Source organism: Cherax quadricarinatus, chromosome 97 (assembly GCF_038502225.1).
Source record: "Cherax quadricarinatus isolate ZL_2023a chromosome 97, ASM3850222v1, whole genome shotgun sequence".
Taxonomy (NCBI): Eukaryota; Metazoa; Arthropoda; class Malacostraca; order Decapoda; family Parastacidae; genus Cherax; species Cherax quadricarinatus.
Window position 1 is genome coordinate 557,056 of NC_091388.1, and position 18,324 is coordinate 575,379.

The 18,324-nt window shown below is 38.7% G+C and overlaps 1 protein-coding gene and 1 long non-coding RNA gene across 7 annotated transcripts in view; one reads left to right on the top strand and one right to left on the bottom strand.

Moving 5' to 3' along the window:
• Window positions 1-18,324, top strand: part of LOC138855498 (uncharacterized) — a 90,498-nt gene that overhangs the window by 71,327 nt on the left and 847 nt on the right. Inside the window, exon 3 of the long non-coding RNA XR_011394740.1 lies at window positions 17,609-18,243. This is a non-coding gene — a long non-coding RNA (uncharacterized lncRNA). The remainder of the gene's footprint in view (window positions 1-17,608; window positions 18,244-18,324) is intronic.
• The window catches only part of tamo (PUB and ZnF_RBZ domain-containing protein tamozhennic), a 95,855-nt gene that overhangs the window by 9,254 nt on the left and 68,277 nt on the right, over window positions 1-18,324 (bottom strand). For 5 of the 6 annotated variants that reach the window (XM_070105107.1, XM_070105105.1, XM_070105104.1 and 2 more), the window contains exon 8: window positions 13,018-14,423. In XM_070105107.1, coding sequence (XP_069961208.1) covers window positions 13,347-14,423 — 1,077 coding nt within the window. In that variant the 3' untranslated portion in view covers window positions 13,018-13,346. Of the gene's footprint in view, window positions 1-13,017; window positions 14,424-18,324 lie in introns of those variants that run through there. The other variant, XM_070105108.1, reaches the window with a different exon arrangement.

Here is an 18,324-nt window from a genome sequence, read left to right on the forward strand (position 1 = left end):
CAATGTCTCTTGAAATAATTCTCCAAGTCCTGACTTTAACCCGTAAACGGTCCAAGCGGATCTACGTTCACACGTGTAGCGCTACAAAAGTAGATCTATGTTGTTTTATATATTTTCAAATATAACAAAAAAAAAAGATCAAAGTTTTTTTTAGGCATTTTCAAATGTAGAAAAACAAAAAGATCTACTTTTTTTTACATACTTTCAAATGTTGAAAAAACGTATATATACGTTTGGACCGTTTACGGGTTAATCCAGCCAACAAGTGTTATAAAAAGTAAGATATTTTTCCTTGCGTGATTATGAGATGATTGATTTACAGTTCTTGAGAGAAGACAACAAGTGATGAACATGAGAGTTCTAATACACAGGTGCTCCTCGACTTTACGATGGTTCGACTTTACGATGGCTCGACTTACGATGGCTCGATTTACAATGGTTCGACTTACAATGGTTCGACTTATGACCTTTCGACTTACGATGGTTCGACTTATGACCTTTCGACTTACGATGGTTCGACTTATGATGGTTCGACTTATGATGGTTCGACTTACGATAGTTCGACTTATGATGGTTCGACTTACGATGGTTCGACTTATGACCTTTCGACTTACGATGGTTCGACTTATGATGGTTCGACTTATGATGGTTCGACTTATGATGGTTCGACTTACGATGGTTCGACTTATGATGGTTCGACTTACGATAGTTCGACTTAGGATGGTTCGACTTACGATGGTTCGACTTACGATGGTTCGACTTATGATGGTTCGACTTACGATGGTTCGACTTACGATGGTTCGACTTAGGATGGTTCGACTTAGGATGGTTCGACTTTCGATGGTTCAACTTCATGATGGTGCAAAAGCAATTAGTTACAGTATTATTTGCTCATATAATTTTTCAGTGACAGTAATTATTTATTTACTTAGCATATTATATTCATACTATCAAATTTACAATATTTTTGGCGTACAAAGGAACGGTTCATCAGAACATAACCCCAACGTAAGTCAAGGACCACTGGTACCTTACAATACTTGTTAATTATTAAATGGATAATTGGACAAATTATACAGCATTTGTCGTATAATTTAGTGGAGGAAAGCACAAAGAAACATTATGAGTTTGTAACATGCAGAGAACATGTTGAAACATGCATAAACAAACATGTTAGTAACATGTATAAATAAAGACATTAGTAACATGTGCAAACATGTTAGTAACATGTATAAACAAACACATTAGTAACACGTATAAGTGAACATGTATAAATAAACATGTTAGTAATATATATAGATAACTGAAATGTGAATACAGTGGTCACTTGAGTTACAATATTTCTGAGTTGCAATGAAAAGCAGGATGTGATGTGTATATGATGGTACGAGTGTTGTGGGTGGCATCCTGGGGGACAAAATTAACCTAAGTTGTGTGTGAATGATGGAGAAGGTGTTGAATGATGGTGGAAGTTTTTTTTTTTTTTTTTTTTTTTGGGTCACCCTGTATCAGTGGCAGACGGCCGACGTGTTAAAAAAAATGCATTTCTGTTATAATTACGCCATCTTTTGTGTTAAGTCATCATGGCCTGTAAAGTGTGCAGTGAACAAGAAATTTCTCTGAGGCAAGGAATTAGTGCATAATTGCGTTAGTATGACTTTTCGTAAAACATCTTTGCTATTATCAAACAAAAGAAATAATATAGAATATTAAAAGTTTCTGATGAATTTAAGCTAGTGAAAAAAAAAGTCAGATATTCTGAGATGGAAAGACTTTTGTTAATGAGAGAAGCAGATGAAGGGGGAGAAGTTATGTGGTAGTGTGTAAAATAAAAGTTGAGTTCTCAGGTTTTGCATTGAATTAGCATAACCCAGGTAGTTTGTGGTATCATAACCCAGGTAGTTTATGGTATCATAACCCAGGTAGCTTGTGGTACCATAACCCAGGTAGTTTGTGGTATCATAACCCAGGTAGTTTATGGTATCATAACCCAGGTAGCTTGTGGTACCATAACCCAGGTAGTTTGTGGTATCATAACCCAGGTAGTTTATGGTATCATAACTCAGGTAGCTTGTGGTACCATAACCCAGGTAGTTTGTGGTATCATAACCCAGGTAGTTTATGGTATCATAACCCAGGTAGCTTGTGGTACCATAACCCAGGTAGTTTGTGGTATCATAACCCAGGTAGTTTATGGTATCATAACCCAGGTAGCTTGTGGTACCATAACCCAGGTAGTTTGTGGTACCATAGCCCAGGTAGTTTGTGGTACCATAACCCAGGTTTGTGGTACCATAACCCAGGTACTTTGTGGCTGATATTACCACAGTTTGCAGGTACAATACATCTGTAAGACATTAATATTGCAACTCGACAGACCACCGTATAAGTGTACCAGTTCAAGAACAACTTAAGTCATATATTTTTAATAATGATTTACATTTTAATTATAATATTGATGGAAAGTGTAAGTGCTGAGAGGTTATTCAGTGCCATTGCAAGATTAGAGAGCATGGCCAAGGTACTTCATACTTTAAAAAAAAAGGAATATACAAAATGTATTTAACATGCAATAAAATAAACACCAGAACAGAAAACTAGCCATTATCCACCTGTTATAAATGCAATCACACAGTTTGCCACTGTTATAGGAAAAAAACGCAGCGCTGTATAACCCTTGTGGCTTAGCGCTTCTTTTTAATTATAATAATAATAATAATATAGGAAAAAACACTTCTACATTCTCTCAAGATTAATTTTTTCAGTCTTCCTAATACTGTAGCTCAAATAAGCACCTGTTATATATTATCTGATGTTGTATCAGTAACTATTACCGAACACTACCTTACATATTATCTGATGTTATATCAGTAACTAAGTGGAACCTTGGTTTTCGTATGTCCTAGTTTGTATGTAAAACTCTAATTTCTTCTTTTCTTTCAACAAACTGGCCGTATCCCACCGAGGCAGGGTGGCCCACCAAGGCAGGGTGGCCCACCGAGGCAGGGTGGCCCACCGAGGCAGGGTGGCCCACCGAGGCAGGGTGGCCCACCGAGGCAGGGTGGCCCACCGAGGCAGGGTGGCCCACCGAGGCAGGGTGGCCCACCGAGGCAGGGTGGCCCACCGAGGCAGGGTGGCCCACCGAGGCAGGGTGGCCCACCGAAGCGGGGTGGCCCACCGAGGCGGGGTGGCCCAAAAAGAAAAACGAAAGTTTCTTTTTTCAAATTTAGTAATTTATACAGGAGAAGGGGTTACTAGCCCCTTGCTCCCAGCATTTTAGTTGCCTCTTACAACATGCATGGCTTACGGAGAAAGAATTCTGTTTCACTTCCCCATGGAGATAAGAGGAAATAAACAAGAACTAGAAAGAAAATAGCAGAAAACCCAGAGGGGTGTGTTTATACATGTATATGCTTGTACATGTATGTGTAGTGTGACCTAAGTGTAAGTAGAAGTAGCAAGACATACCTGAAATCTTGCATGTTTATGAGACAAAAAAGGACACCAGCAATCCTACCATCATGTAAAGCAATTATAGGCTTTCGTTTTACACTCACTTGGCAGGACGGTAGTACCTCCCTGGGCGGCTGCTGTCTACCAACCTAAAACTATAGTTATTCTCTATAAAATGTATTTTTTGTTAATATTTTTGGGTGTCTGGAATGGATTAATTGGATTTATATTATTTCTCATGGGAAATATTGCTTGAATTTTCATACAATTCAGGTTTTCATCAGTTTTTTTCGAACGAATTAATGACGAAAACCGAGATTCCACTGTACTACTACATTTCCTCTACACCTGCTAACTGCCTGCTTACCTACTTCCAGTTTTTTATATAACAGTAATAACACAACCAGAAAAAAGATGCTGGAAATATTTGACCAGATACAGTAAATTATAGTGTCACTCTTACGTATTCATACTGTAATCTATCTCCTTCATTAAATAGACATCAAAACATCAACATAACAAATTTTAACAGTGAATTTGTAAAATAAAGAACAAAATTCACTGGGTAAACTGCTTCAACTCTTTAATTTTCAATGTTAATACTACAATATAAATCATGTGTAAATCATGTGTACTCATCCAGCAGGTGAGTTAACACGTTAGATAGGAGTGAGTGAAGGCAAATGGTTTTTGGGACTTGACATGCTGTTGGAGTGTGGGCAAGGTTAGTTTTATGAAGCCAGATTCGAGTCCTGGAGGTGGAAAGTACAGTGCCTGCACTCTGAAGGAGGAGTCGGGATATCTGCAGTTTAGAGGAGTATCTGTGTGCCTTTGGCAAGACAATGATGGTGAAAGTGCTTCTTTTTTTTTGGGTCACTCTGCCTTGGTGGGAAACGGCCAACGTGTCAAAAAAAAAAAAAATGTACTTTATGGCATTTTATTGTGAAGATGTTGAACCCCATCATACTTTATTAGTCTGCAACAAATACACTGCATACTAGTGGCTTTTTTTTTGTATCTTACATGTAAACTATATTATCTGTGTACAGCATGAAAAAAAATAAAAATTTGAATTTAATACAAGTCAGTGGTGGAGGAAATACCTTCTCATAGAATGGCATAAACTATATGTACACAGCAGTATATTACCAATATGTTTCCACTTGTACTGAAGCTTCTCACTGAACTATGCTGTACAGTGGACCCTCGACTAACGATATTAATTGGTACCTGAGAACGATTATCGTTAGTAGAGTTTTTTAACGTTAGTCTAGGCAACATGTTAGCGTTAACATGTATCGTTAGTCGAATTTAACGTTAGTCGATGCCATCGTTGGTCGAGGGTCCACTGTATATTGTGAATTTTGTGAAGGGGATTTAAAAGCCACTCAAAATTGAATAGCAAGTATTATGAAGGCCATGTTAACTGCTCAATGATTATTGATGTACGTCGTTAACTGCTCTATGATTATTGATGTACGTTGTTAACTGCTCTATGATTATTGATGTATGTTGTTAACTGCTCTGTGATTATTGATTACCTTGTCACCTGCATTTATAGAGAAACTGAGTGTACAAAAAAGTATTTTCCTATCAGAACTTTGCAGCTCAGTCACTGGACCTCTTATGTGCCTTTGTAATGTTGAATTACAGTGCTTAGATCCATTATGTGCCTCTGCAATGTTGAACTACAGTGCTTAGATCCATTATGTGCCTTTGTAATATTGAATTAAGGTGCTTAGATCCATTATGTGCCTCTGCAATGTTGAACTACAGTGCTTAGATCCATTATGTGCCTTTGTAATGTTGAATTACAGTGCTTAGATCCATTATGTGCCTCTGTAATGTTGAATTACAGTGCTTAAATCCATTATGTGCCTCTGTAATGTTGAACTACAGTGCTTAGATCCATTATGTGCCTTTGTAATGTTGAATTACAGTGCTTAGATCCATTATGTGCCTCTGTAATGTTGAACTACAGTGCTTAAATCCATTATGTGCCTCTGTAATGTTGAATTACAGTGCTTAAATCCATTATGTGGCTCTGTAATGTTGAGATATAGTCCCTGGACTTATTATGTGCCTCAGCAATCTTTTTGCCTACCACCCAAAGGATGGGTATGGGGTGCATAATAAAGGTATTAAGCTACAATTTAATTAAACAATACAGGTCAAAGGATTCCCAAGTGAACATTGTCAAAAATAGCTTTGACAAATACACTAGTAAATAGTGTTACTGAAGTTAATTCTTTAGTAGCTGGGAAAATAGGCTGGACAAATGGGTGAGAATGTTTGAGTTTCAGTAGGGTCAGTATAGCATCCATTATTATGGTTATTGAGATTAATTTGTTGGGCAACTCTAAGAACAGACTGGATTATAATCAAAAAGAAGCGCCACACCCACTAAGATCAAAGAACAGGCTGTAGAAATACGTGAGTGGGAAGAGTTGGATACGAGTCCTTGCCAAGTATAGGCCAGTAGGCCTACTGCAACATCATGTACTTGTGTAAAGTATTTTTATACCACCAAGACTAAAATAACTCTGGCAGCAACTACACAACTCCACTTCCTAAAATTTTGTTGCAATAGATTTGCTACAGTATAATTTGTACCATAGCACACCATACCAGCACCTCCGTGAACACTTTAAGTTTCCCCAAGTTAAGAACTTGTTATTGAGGTTAGTAACCTTCAAACTCTTCTTGATAATTTACTCATTTTACTAATTAAATTTAACTCTTTAGTATATTATTACATGATAAATGTTTACACTTTGGAGTGTACAATATTATACACAGGGAGGAATGCTGTGAATGTTTAGAAAATATAACCTTTAACTATCAGTACTGTGTGTGTGTAGGTACATAACTATTAGTACTGTGTGTGTGGTGTGTGTAGGTACATAACTATCAGTACTGTGTGTGTGTGTGTGTGTGTGTGTGTGTGTGTGTGTGTGTGTGTGTGTGTGTGTGTGTGTGTGTGTGTGTGTGTGTGTGTGTAGGTACATAACTATTAGTACTGTGTGTGTGGTGTGTGTGTGGGTACATAACTATCAGTACTGTGTGTGTGTGTGTGTGTGTAGGTACATAACTATCAGTACTGTGTGTGTGTGTGTGTGTGGGTACATAACTATCAGTACTGTGTGTGTGTAAGTACATAACTATCAGTACTGTGTGTGTGTGTGTGTGTGTGTGTAGGTACATAACTATCAGTACTGTGTGTGTGTGTGTGTAGGTACATAACTATCAGTACTGTGTGTGTGTGTGTGTAGGTACATAACTATCAGTACTGCATGTATGGTGTAGGAACATAACAGTGTGTGTGTGGTGTAGGAACATAACACTGTGTGTGTGGTGTAGGAACATAACAGTGTGTGTGTGGTGTAGGAACATAACAGTGTGTGTGTGGTGTAGGAACATAACACTGTGTGTGTGGTGTAGGAACATAACACTGTGTGTGTGGTGTAGGAACATAACACTGTGTGTGTGTGGTGTAGGAACATAACAGTGTGTGTGTGGTGTAGGAACATAACACTGTGTGTGGTATAGGTACAAGAGGCCATAACATGTTAACTCTGCATTTACACCAACATACATAAGAACAGTAAACCACTACCAGTTTACATCAAAAGACCAATCTGGTATTTCAATGTTTGTACCGAGTGATACAGCCATTTTGTCACAAACTACAGCACCAACAATTCTACAAAAAAATGAACTGTATTATGTGTCTGGATGGACTGTAAACACACTGATATTATTTTCAGAGACTGTAACTATATGTACCTCTAGGTTCTTTCTGTCTTCCTGTGACTTGTGTTTATACGGCAACGTATAAACGAAAGTCACAATGAACAATTCTCAATGTTCTACCAGTGGACCAGTGGTACGAAGGGTGGACCAGTGGTACAAAGGGTCGACCAGTGGTACAGTGATGGACCTACTACTGCCAGACTATGACCTGAACTATAGTCCTGGTATGTAGCAAACTCAACACTGTACCAGTGGTACAGTGATGGACCTACTACTGCAGGACTATGACCTGAACTATAGTCCTGGTATGTAGCAAACTCAACACTGTACCAGTGGACCAGTGGTACAGTGATGGACCTACTACTGCCAGACTATGACCTGAACTATAGTCCTGGTATGTAGCAAACTCAATACTGTAGCAGTGGACCAGTGGTACAGTGATGAACCTACTACTGCCAGACTATGACCTGAACTATAGTCCTGGTATGTAGCAAACTCAATACTGTACCAGTGGACCAGTGGTACAGTGATGGACCTACTACTGCCAGACTATGACCTGAACTATAGTCCTGGTATGTAGCAAACTCAATACTGTACCAGTGGACCAGTGGTAGTGATGGACCTACTACTGCAGGACTATGACCTGAACTATAGTCCTGGTATGTAGCAAACTCAATACTGTAGCAGTGGACCAGTGGTACAGTGATGGACCTACTACTGCCAGACTATGACCTGAACTATAGTCCTGGTATGTAGCAAACTCAATACTGTACCAGTGGACCAGTGGTACAGTGATGGTCCTACTACTGCAGGACTATGACCTGAACTATAGTACTGGTATGTAGCAAACTCAATACTGTACCAGTGGACCAGTGGTACAGTGATGGACCTACTACTGCAGGACTATGTAGCAAACTCAATACTGTACCAGTGGACCAGTGATGGACCTACTGCTACCAGACTATCATTCAGGTCACTATCCTTCAGTATAATCACAGCTACTCATGTTCTAGGATGATAGTGAAGAATAATTTCAATAGGTGATGTGATGAGAAACAATGACAATGAAACTCATTATCAATTTCATATCTATTGTAGTGATGAACTTCCTAGTGTATATTGTGAAATAATTCTTGAGATGTGTGAGTTTATTGTAACCCACAACACATGCTGCTTGATGCTGTATTTATCACAGCAAGAACACCAGCACTATGATGCATGGTGCTGTACTTATCACAGCAAGAACACCAGCACTATGATGCATGTTGCATGATGCTGTACTTAGTCACTGAGACACATGCTGTAAGATACAGTACCGAGTCAAAACAGCACTGAGACACATGCTGTAAGATACAGTACCGAGTCAAAACAGCACTGAGACACATGCTGTAAGATACAGTACCGAGTCAAAACAGCACTGAGACACATGCTGTAAGATACAGTACCGAGTCAAAACAGCACTGAGACACATGCTGTAAGATACAGTACCGAGTCAAAACAGCACTGAGACACATGCTGTAAGATACAGTACCGAGTCACATCAGCAACAAGTTACAGCACAACACTATAGTTAAAACCAGTTAAACCATCCACTAGCATTTTTAACATAACTCAGTTTACTATTAACAATAAACATTCCATATAACACTTTTCCGTAACGTCATCTCAACAACACGAGGAACGAAAAAATTATATATATAATATTCCTGTTTTTTGGTTAATCACACCAAACCAAAAACACATTTTAACTTTACAAGTTAAAGTCAATCATTTAGTTCATTGTGCTTGAATGTGGATTACAAAATGTGAGTAATGAATAAGATGTGAGAAAATATATTACGGGTATCGGACTGGGGATTGATACCTTAATACACAACCCATACACAGCTGCAATCGGTCATACTTGGGGAAAGTTGCAAGTGCAATATACAAAGACTAGTTTGCAATGTATTCACAGTGATAAGTAATATTTCAAGAACCTTTGTCACCTCTCACATTCCTTAATAATGAGAGATGACAAATGCACTTGCAATATTGCTCTTCACTGTGGCTATATTGTATATCAGTGTATCACCTGCCTGTGATATTATTGCCTCACTCATGGACTATAACAGGAAATACACAAATAACCCACATGTTTGAGAGAGGAGCTTACAGCAATGCTATGGTCTAACTTGGACCATTTACAAAGTCAGTGTGACTGTAAGTGGTCCAAGCTGGTCCATAACGTGGTAATAAGTTCTCTCGCCTATTTGCGGGTTATCCGTGTATTGTTCCAGTCATAGTATTGACTGTTCTTTATAACAGGAAAAATATGTTTGTTCTCTTGGCTTCCAAACTTGTGAATCACTATCAGTTTTCTTATAAACCTCCTCTATACAATGTGAGGCTTTGTCAGTGTGAAAAATAGTTCATTTAAAACTGAATATAGATCTGGTGACTTCCTCAGTCCAATACAGAGAATAATGATGTAAGATCAAGAGTTTGAGGTAATCAGTCCCTAAGTTTGGAGTCCGTGTGTTCAATCTTGAAAATATTGGACTGAATACAATGACTCCAGGCTGAGGGACTGATTACCTCACACACCTTCTGATCTTCAACCATTTTTCTTTGAACTGAACTGAGGAAACCACTGGATGGTGAAACATTACCACAATAAAGACACCCAAGTGCCTTAATTATCAAAACTGAACACCAAGTACTGAAGACTTTTCCTCCAGCTACTCAAATTTACATGTCATTTTCACAGCATTTACTAAAAAAAAAAATTGCATATATAAGAAGTTTATACGAGGGTTCACTGTGCCCTTGATACAAAAAAATAAAAATAAACTGTGTAATATTAGAATGGGGTTTTAATGTTGCAGTTTTATAAGTGTTGTGTAAGTGTACCTCTGGCAAGACAGTGATGAAGTGAATGATGAAAGTTTTAACTTTTCGGGTCACCATGCCTTGGTGGGAGACGGCCGATGTGTTAATAAATAAAAAAATATTAGAATCGAAATTTAAGAACACAGAGTTGATTACAGGTTTCTATATGGGGTAATATTTGTTGTTGAAGGCGGGAAGGTAAATATTAGCCGTAACAACTACTCGTTATAACAACACATCAACATGATGTGGTGAAGCGTCACATTCCTACAAGTCGGAAAACTTATTATGTTAAGGAACAGAAACACGTGCAACACTTGGCTAGGTTGGGGAGATATTTTACAAACCAGTGTAAATAACAGTGAAATACAGAGAATGCTGGTGATGGTGGAAGACAATAGTTTAAGATGATCAGTCCCTCATTCTTGCTAGGAAATGTTCAGTCCATGAAGACTGACGGACTTGACACTTCCTAGCAAAACCAAGGGACTGATCACCTCAGACTACTACCTCATGTCTTCCACTATCAACACATTCATCAAGACTGAAGGACTGATCACCTTATGTCTTCCACCATCTTCAGTATTCTCAATATTGGACTGATAAAACCACAAAGTAATAAAATTTCTCAACAATAAAGCCACTTACATGTTACATGCGTTTTATTCACTTGTGGGTTATATAAACCAACAATTTAAAGTTTATATAATGGATGAATATTAGGTTATCCCAGCTATGGTATCTATACAAGTATTACTATCTATGCTATATATTGGCTCTTAACAGTTAAACAGAAAAGTTGTATTGAATATAAAATAGTTAGTGCACTTTGTTGACTATATGATGGCTAGTGTGTCCTATGTCACTCACTGATGATGTAAAAATATCTGCATTTTACCTCTGGCAAAAATGAAATGTATACCAAAAACTTGAGACCAGAAGAAACTAATGATATTTTGATCCAGCCTGGTCCAGTACACTTGACACTGGTCCAGTACACTTGACACTGGTCCAGTACACTTGACACTAGTCCAGCATGCTTCACACTGGTCCAGTACACCTGACACTGGTCCAGTATGCTTGACACTGGTCCAGTGTACTTGACACTGGTCCAGTATGCTTGACACTGGTCCAGGACACTTGACACTGGTCCAGGACACTTGACACTGGTCCAGGACACTTGACACTGGTCCAGGACACTTGACACTGGCCCAGGACACTTGACACTGGTCCAGGACACTTGACACTGGTCCAGGATGAGCTACATCATAACTTCCTTCTCATAAGTGCAGGTTTTTGTTCAATTGTTCCAACTACAATATTGTGACTTTTTATTACTGAAATTTATCCTTCAAAATATACCGTAAAAGGTGACACAAGTTTTTGCGTAATAATTATACAGTATAGACAAAAGTCACTTTAAAGTTGTATTATTGCAGTAGAGCAAGATCAAACTTAGCTTCTAAGTCGTGACATCTTTATATTCAATGCTAGTCACTACTAATTACTAAAAATTTTGTGAAAATATATTCAGTTCGGCATTTTCACGATATCATTTATATTAAAATAGATATCCATATACGGAATTTTCTGAGGGGGGGGGGAAGTGGCACTTACAAAACATAATATGGCTTGATTATAATTAAGTGCCAGCGATTGTTGATACAAGGAACCAGACTATATGGCATTGTAACTCTCAATGATAATTTTGCAGTAAGGTAATGTAAATACTTATACAGTCGTACCCAGCCCAACGTCATTAATAGGTTCCAACAGCCGTGATGTAACGCAATTTTGACATAAACCAGACTTGATGCCTTAAAAAGATGACAAATACCATAAAACTAGTGTAAATAACTCAGGAAAGAATATAACTATTTCTAAACCTTAAAGAACCGTAAAACCACATTTTTGTCACTTTTTTTTTAAAGAATAATGACCACAGTTAAAATTACGAAGTAGGTAACATTGCTAAGTGACATAAAGCCAAACGTAATGACATTCATTGATCTGAAATTTACTCTAGAAAAAAAAAAGTGGCGTAAAGGCGAATTTGACGTAGGCCAAAATGACGTAAAGCAGCATATGACTGTACTGGCTTCTTACCCGTGCTATAACTTATAATTGAAAACTGAGCTCATATACACAAGGGCAGACTGAAAAGTTTTCTCCTGATACAAAAAATAATAACCCCATCTCGTCCACAGTAATTCTCATATGTTTGAACCTCTGAAGAGGTTGCAAGGACGACAATATACTGATGCAATGTTGTGATGACAATTGCTCCTGAATGACTACAAAATCAGCCATAGAATTCCATGCAGAAGTCATTAACAAACTGCTAACAAGCTTCAATAAGATTGACAACTATATCAAGATGTAATCAAAGAAAATATCCAATATTGTTACATGGTATTAAGAAAACGATAGAAGCAAAAACTTTTTGATCTGCCCTCGTATTATGTTTAACTCGACTAACATCACAGAAAATGTACGTTAAATTAAACGCTGGCATTTTAACATAAGTCGTTATTTTACTAAAAGTTGATGTAGTCATTATTTTACTCAACGAATCAACATTTGTGTTCATTCTCCAGTACTTTGTACTCTTCATTACTAAGGACAAACTGTTAAAATGTTAACCTCCACAAGTTCCACAAAGAAACTATGACTGTAGAGAAAATTAATGTTGATGTCCTAAATAATTGAGACTGCAAAATGTCTATTAAAAGAGAGAGAAGTGTGTTCAACTTGAGGCCAGAACGCAGGTCTAACAACCAGCGATGAACACACAGCATATTATGAGAGACTTCACCCCATTGATGTTCACATTGATGAAGTATCAATAACCTTCAGTGCTAGAGCCTAAGAAATATTAACTGACCTGCAATAAGAGAGAGACTTAATAAAATGGGAAAACTCTTACTCAGACACAATGTGATAATTTTAGTTGACAAAATAATTATTCGACAGTCGATGTAATACAACACAACACTCATGGGTAACTTACCAAGATAAAAAAAACTATAGACAATGATCATTTAGCAAAGCCAGAAAATACTGGTTGCCTGATTGTTTTAACTATCAGTATTTACTTTCTTTAACCCTTAAACTGTCCAAACGTAGATCTACGTTTGCTCGCGTAGTGCTCCGAACGTAGATCTATGTTTTTTTTACATTGTTTCTTATGGAGAAAATCAAGGTCAGAGCACTACACGCGCAAACGTAAATCTACGTTTGGACAGTTTAAGGGTTAACATAGCATTCTTTTATATATACGTGGAAGACCCCTCCAGATGTACACCACAGGCTGAACAGTCCTGTGCCCCTCTCTCATTGATGAGTGTACACTGGGGACACTGTCTACCACCAGATATGAGAGGCTTAGCTTCTGGGCCCGGTACGCGTGACTTCCCACACATGTCACAAGCTGTTCGAGTTTTGTCATTTAGAAAAGTACAAGTGCTACAGGACCATGGTGTTTCAAGTATACTGTCTTTAAGAGGTAGTGTCTCTCTAGAGTGGGTGGTGGTGGTTGTAATGCTCACCGGCTGGAGTGTTGGGGCTGTCGTAGTCGAGTGCGACGTCTCCGAGGGCAACTCCTGTCTGGAGTGAGAGCCCTTGCTACTCATACTTAAACTCCGTGGTGAAGAAGAACTGCTCGCATTATTTTTATTACTTAAATCTAATCTATTGTCCGTCCTAATCAAATTGCCGGTCTTCTTTAACATGGGTTTTCTATCCTCGTAGTCATCACTGTCCTGGGGCGCTGTCTCAAAGCCTGCAGATATATTATCATAAACACTGTTCCTCTTTATAAGGTTAGGGAAGACATCAGGAGCAGCACCGTGAGATACAGACTGGTAACTTTTACTGGAGCTGGAGGGTCTCTCTACTCTCTCTCGTGTTTCATTAATTGTAAAAGCTTGCAAAGCTTGGTTGATGGTTAATGGTTTACTCTTCGTAACATCTTTCTTGTTATTTAGGTTGTTGTTCTTACCATGGGTTATTGCTTCTGGATAAAGGTTTTGACGTGTTATTTGGTGGAGAATGTCGCCGCGATCACCTATGTCTTTGCTATATCCCCTTTTTTCAAGACCCCGATACACAAAGTCCCAGGTTTCCCAGGAGCTGCCACCTTGATCATTAGGGATGCTAAGATTTGTAGAGTTTCTATTCGGATCTTTAACAATAGAAAGTGATGCTTCGAGGTGTTCATCCAGAGTGCCTGCCTGGAAAACTTCAGGAGGGGGAGGTGGAGGTGGACAGGATTCTGAAGTTTCTAAGAGAGGTACAACACGGCTGCTGACTCCAGTGGATTTAGAACTTCTCTTATGTGGCAAGACCTGAAACATCAATAGATGTGTTAATATTGGTAGAATTACTGACAATATGTTAAGTAAAAGGACACAAATGCAACTAATGACATTTTATTGTGGCAACGTTTCGCTCTCCAGGAGCGAACCAGCTTGACAAAGCTCCTGGAGAGTGAAAAGTTGCCACAATAAAATATCACATTAGTTGCATTTGTGTGCTTTTACTTAAATAGATGTGTTAATAGTTCTGGGAATCATGGCCCCCACACCCTGCTCTCACACCAAGCCTCAATCACAGGAAAATATTTCGGGAAAAAGAACAATTAGGAAAGTACACATAAAAGATGAGTGTAGATGTTTGTAAATATGCAAGATATTTGTCACTATCATGTGTGATGTTTGTCAACTTTCATGTGTGATGTTTGTCATCTTACATGCGAGATGTTTGTCATCTTACATGCGAGATGTTTGTCATCTTACATGCGAGATGTTTGTCATCTTACATGCGAGATGTTTGTCATCTTACATGCGAGATGTTTGTCATCTTACATGCGAGATGTTTGTCATCTTACATGCGAGATGTTTGTCATCTTACATGCGAGATGTTTGTCATCTTGCACGCGAGATGTTTGTCATCTTACATGTTTGATACAGAAAATGAGATAATAGTAATCCTTCCAGAGAGCAAAACATTTAAGTAAAAGGTTCCATTTCACACTTGTATGGCAGAACAGTAGGAGCTACCAGTGTACTACCCTCGCATGACAGTATCTACCAGAATGGTTGATCTCTACCAGTGTACTACACTAATCGCTGATTAGACCGTGATCTTGCTGCTGAAGTGGCTAGTTTACTGTGCACCTCATATCCATTATGTGGATGGTAGTGGCAGTGGAGATGTCATGTGTGAGGGCAATGTGTGGTGTGAATATAATGCAGAGAATTCGTAGTTCGGAAATTAGGAGAAGGTGTGGGATTACCAAAACTATTATCCAGAGAGCTGAGGAGGGGTTGTTGAGGTGGTTTGGACATGCAGAGAGGATGGAACAAAACAGAGTGACTTCAAAAGTGTATAAATATGTAGTGGAAGGAAGGCGGGGTTGGGGTCAGCCTAGGAAGGGTTGGAGGGAGGGGGTAAAGGAGGTTTTGTGTGAGAGGGGCTTGGACTTCCAGCAAGCGTGCATAAGCATATTTGATAGGAGTGAATGGAGACAAATGCTTTTTAACCCTTAAACTGTCCAAACGTAGATCTACGTTTTTTCAACATTTGAAAGTATGTAAAAAAAGTAGATCTTTTTTTTTTTTACATTTGAAAAAGTGTAAAAAACTTTAATCTACTTTTTTTTTTTTGTTATATTTGAAAATATGTAAAAAAACGTAGATCTACTTTTGGAGCACTACGCATGTGAACGTAGATCTGCTTGGACAGTTTAAGGGTTAATACTTGACGTGCTGTTGGAGTGTGAGCAAAGTAACATTTATGAAGGGGTTCAGGGAAACCGGCAGGCCGGACTTGAGTCCTGGAGATGGAAAGTACAGTGCCTGCACTCTGAAGGAGGGGTGTTAATGTTGCAGTTTAAAAACTGTAGTGTAAAGCACCCTTCTGGCAAGACAGTGATGGAGTGAATGATGGTGAAAGTTTTTCTTTTTCGGGCCACCGTACCTTGGTGGGAATCAGCCGATGTGTTAATAATAATAAATATCCATCCTGTGGATGGTAGTGGCTAGTTTGTGTACCTCATATCCATCCTGTGGATGGTAGTGGCTAGTTTATTGTGCACCTCATATCCATCCTGTGGATGGTAGTGGCTAGTTTATTGTGTACCTCATATCCATCCTGTGGATGGTAGTGGCTAGTTTATTGTGCACCTCATATCCATCCTGTGGATGGTAGGTGCTAGTTTACTGTGTACTTCATATCCATCCTGTGGATGGTAGTGGCTAGTTTATTGTGTACCTCATATCCATCCTGTGGATGGTAGTGGCTAGTTTATTGTGCACCTCATATCCATCCTGTGGATGGTAGTGGCTAGTTTATTGTGTACCTCATATCCATCCTGTGGATGGTAGTGGCTAGTTTATTGTGTACCTCATATCCATCCTGTGGATGGTAGTGGCTAGTTTATTGTGCACCTCATATCCATCCTGTGGATGGTAGGTGCTAGTTTACTGTGTACTTCATATCCATCCTGTGGATGGTAGTGGCTAGTTTATTGTGTACCTCATATCCATCCTGTGGATGGTAGTGGCTAGTTTATTGTGTACCTCATATCCATCCTGCAGATGGTAGTGGCTAGTTTATTGTGTACCTCATATCCATCCTGTGGATGGTAGCACAAGAGCATATGGATGCACAAAAGACCAAGGAACTAGGCCCCAAAAAGGTTAACAGGTGTATATTTTAATTTAGATTTATAGTTGACTTATCTGCTACAAGAAAATCGAAGAAATTTTTTGATATATCTGGTATCTTATTTTCACTAATACAGTGGACCCCCGGTTAACGATATTTTTTCACTCCAGAAGTATGTTCAGGTGCCAGTACTGACTGAATTTGTTCCCATAAGAAATATTGTGAAGTAGATTAGTCCATTTCAGACCCCCAAACATACACGTACAAACGCACTTACATAAATACACTTACATAATTGGTTGCATTCGGAAGTTATCCTTATGCGGGGGTCCACTGTATGTTGACATATCACATAGGTTATTATACTATATATATATATTCCTCAATAACTGGATAATTATGCACATAGTGTTCAAGATAGTGACCATAAGACTGGCCATATACTTTACATTTGGTTTGATTATCATTTGTGCATCTGCTAAACTGCTAGAAGTAGTTGTTCACCCATAATTGATTATGCTGCATCCAAGTTAATATTAGCTAAGGAAAATTCTATCTGGCCATTGGAGTTAATGCAGAATGAAGCCCTCAGAATTATTCTTGGCTGTCCTAAATCTACCAACATTCTTAATATGAGGAAGGAGCTTGGTGTTCCAAGTATCAGTGGTAGGATTGTCGAGATTACACTACGTAACAAAATTTCACTTTTGTCGTGTTCCTGGGAAATAAGCATCATTTCCCAGTTCTTTATAACTAAACAAAATTTAAAAAAAGCAATTTTGATCCCAGAACTTTGCTTTTGTGGTCAGGACACTTCTGGAACACTTCCAAGCAAGACTGATGTAAAACTATTATGTTCTAGGGTTTTGCTTGGCAAATATGAAAACAGCGGCTCACAGAGCAGCAATCAGTTCAGCTCTGGCTACCTGAGAAGACACATCAGAAGTGAAATGGCATCAAGAGGCTGCAGTCATTCTCCAGATACATTCTGCTACAAACCATACCCCCAGCCGGGATATTTGCAATCGTGTCATTACGATTTCTTAAGTCATGTTGACGGCAGTGAAGGGACTTGAGCTAGAGTTCGTCACGGCCACGCTAGCTGGAGATTCGTCTGTAAAAACTTGCATTTGTGGTCACAGTGGTGCCTGTGCTAACCTTCCTATGGTGTAGAAATATACCTAGTTGGATGAATCTTATTGTGGCTAGCTGGTCTAGTGGCTAACGTGACGGGCTGGAGTTTTGAGACTCTATGACCGCGGGTTCAATCCCGGCCGGGGGTATGGTTTATTTGCAATCGTGTCATTACGATTTCTTAAGTCACATTCTGCTACATATATGGTCAATTCGTTAAGACAAGTGCAAAGAAGTTCTGTGCAACAGCATCTAAAAAAATATGTGAAGCTTACAAAGAATATTTTTGTATGACAGTTGGGGACCAAGACAAGACCTGGGCGCCTCATGTTGCTGGTGAACATTGTAAGAAAACATTGGAAGGTAAGAAAGTCATTAGTTATATGAAGGGTAAAATCTTGAATACGAACATTTTTTAAATGATATGAACGTAACAGAAACTAA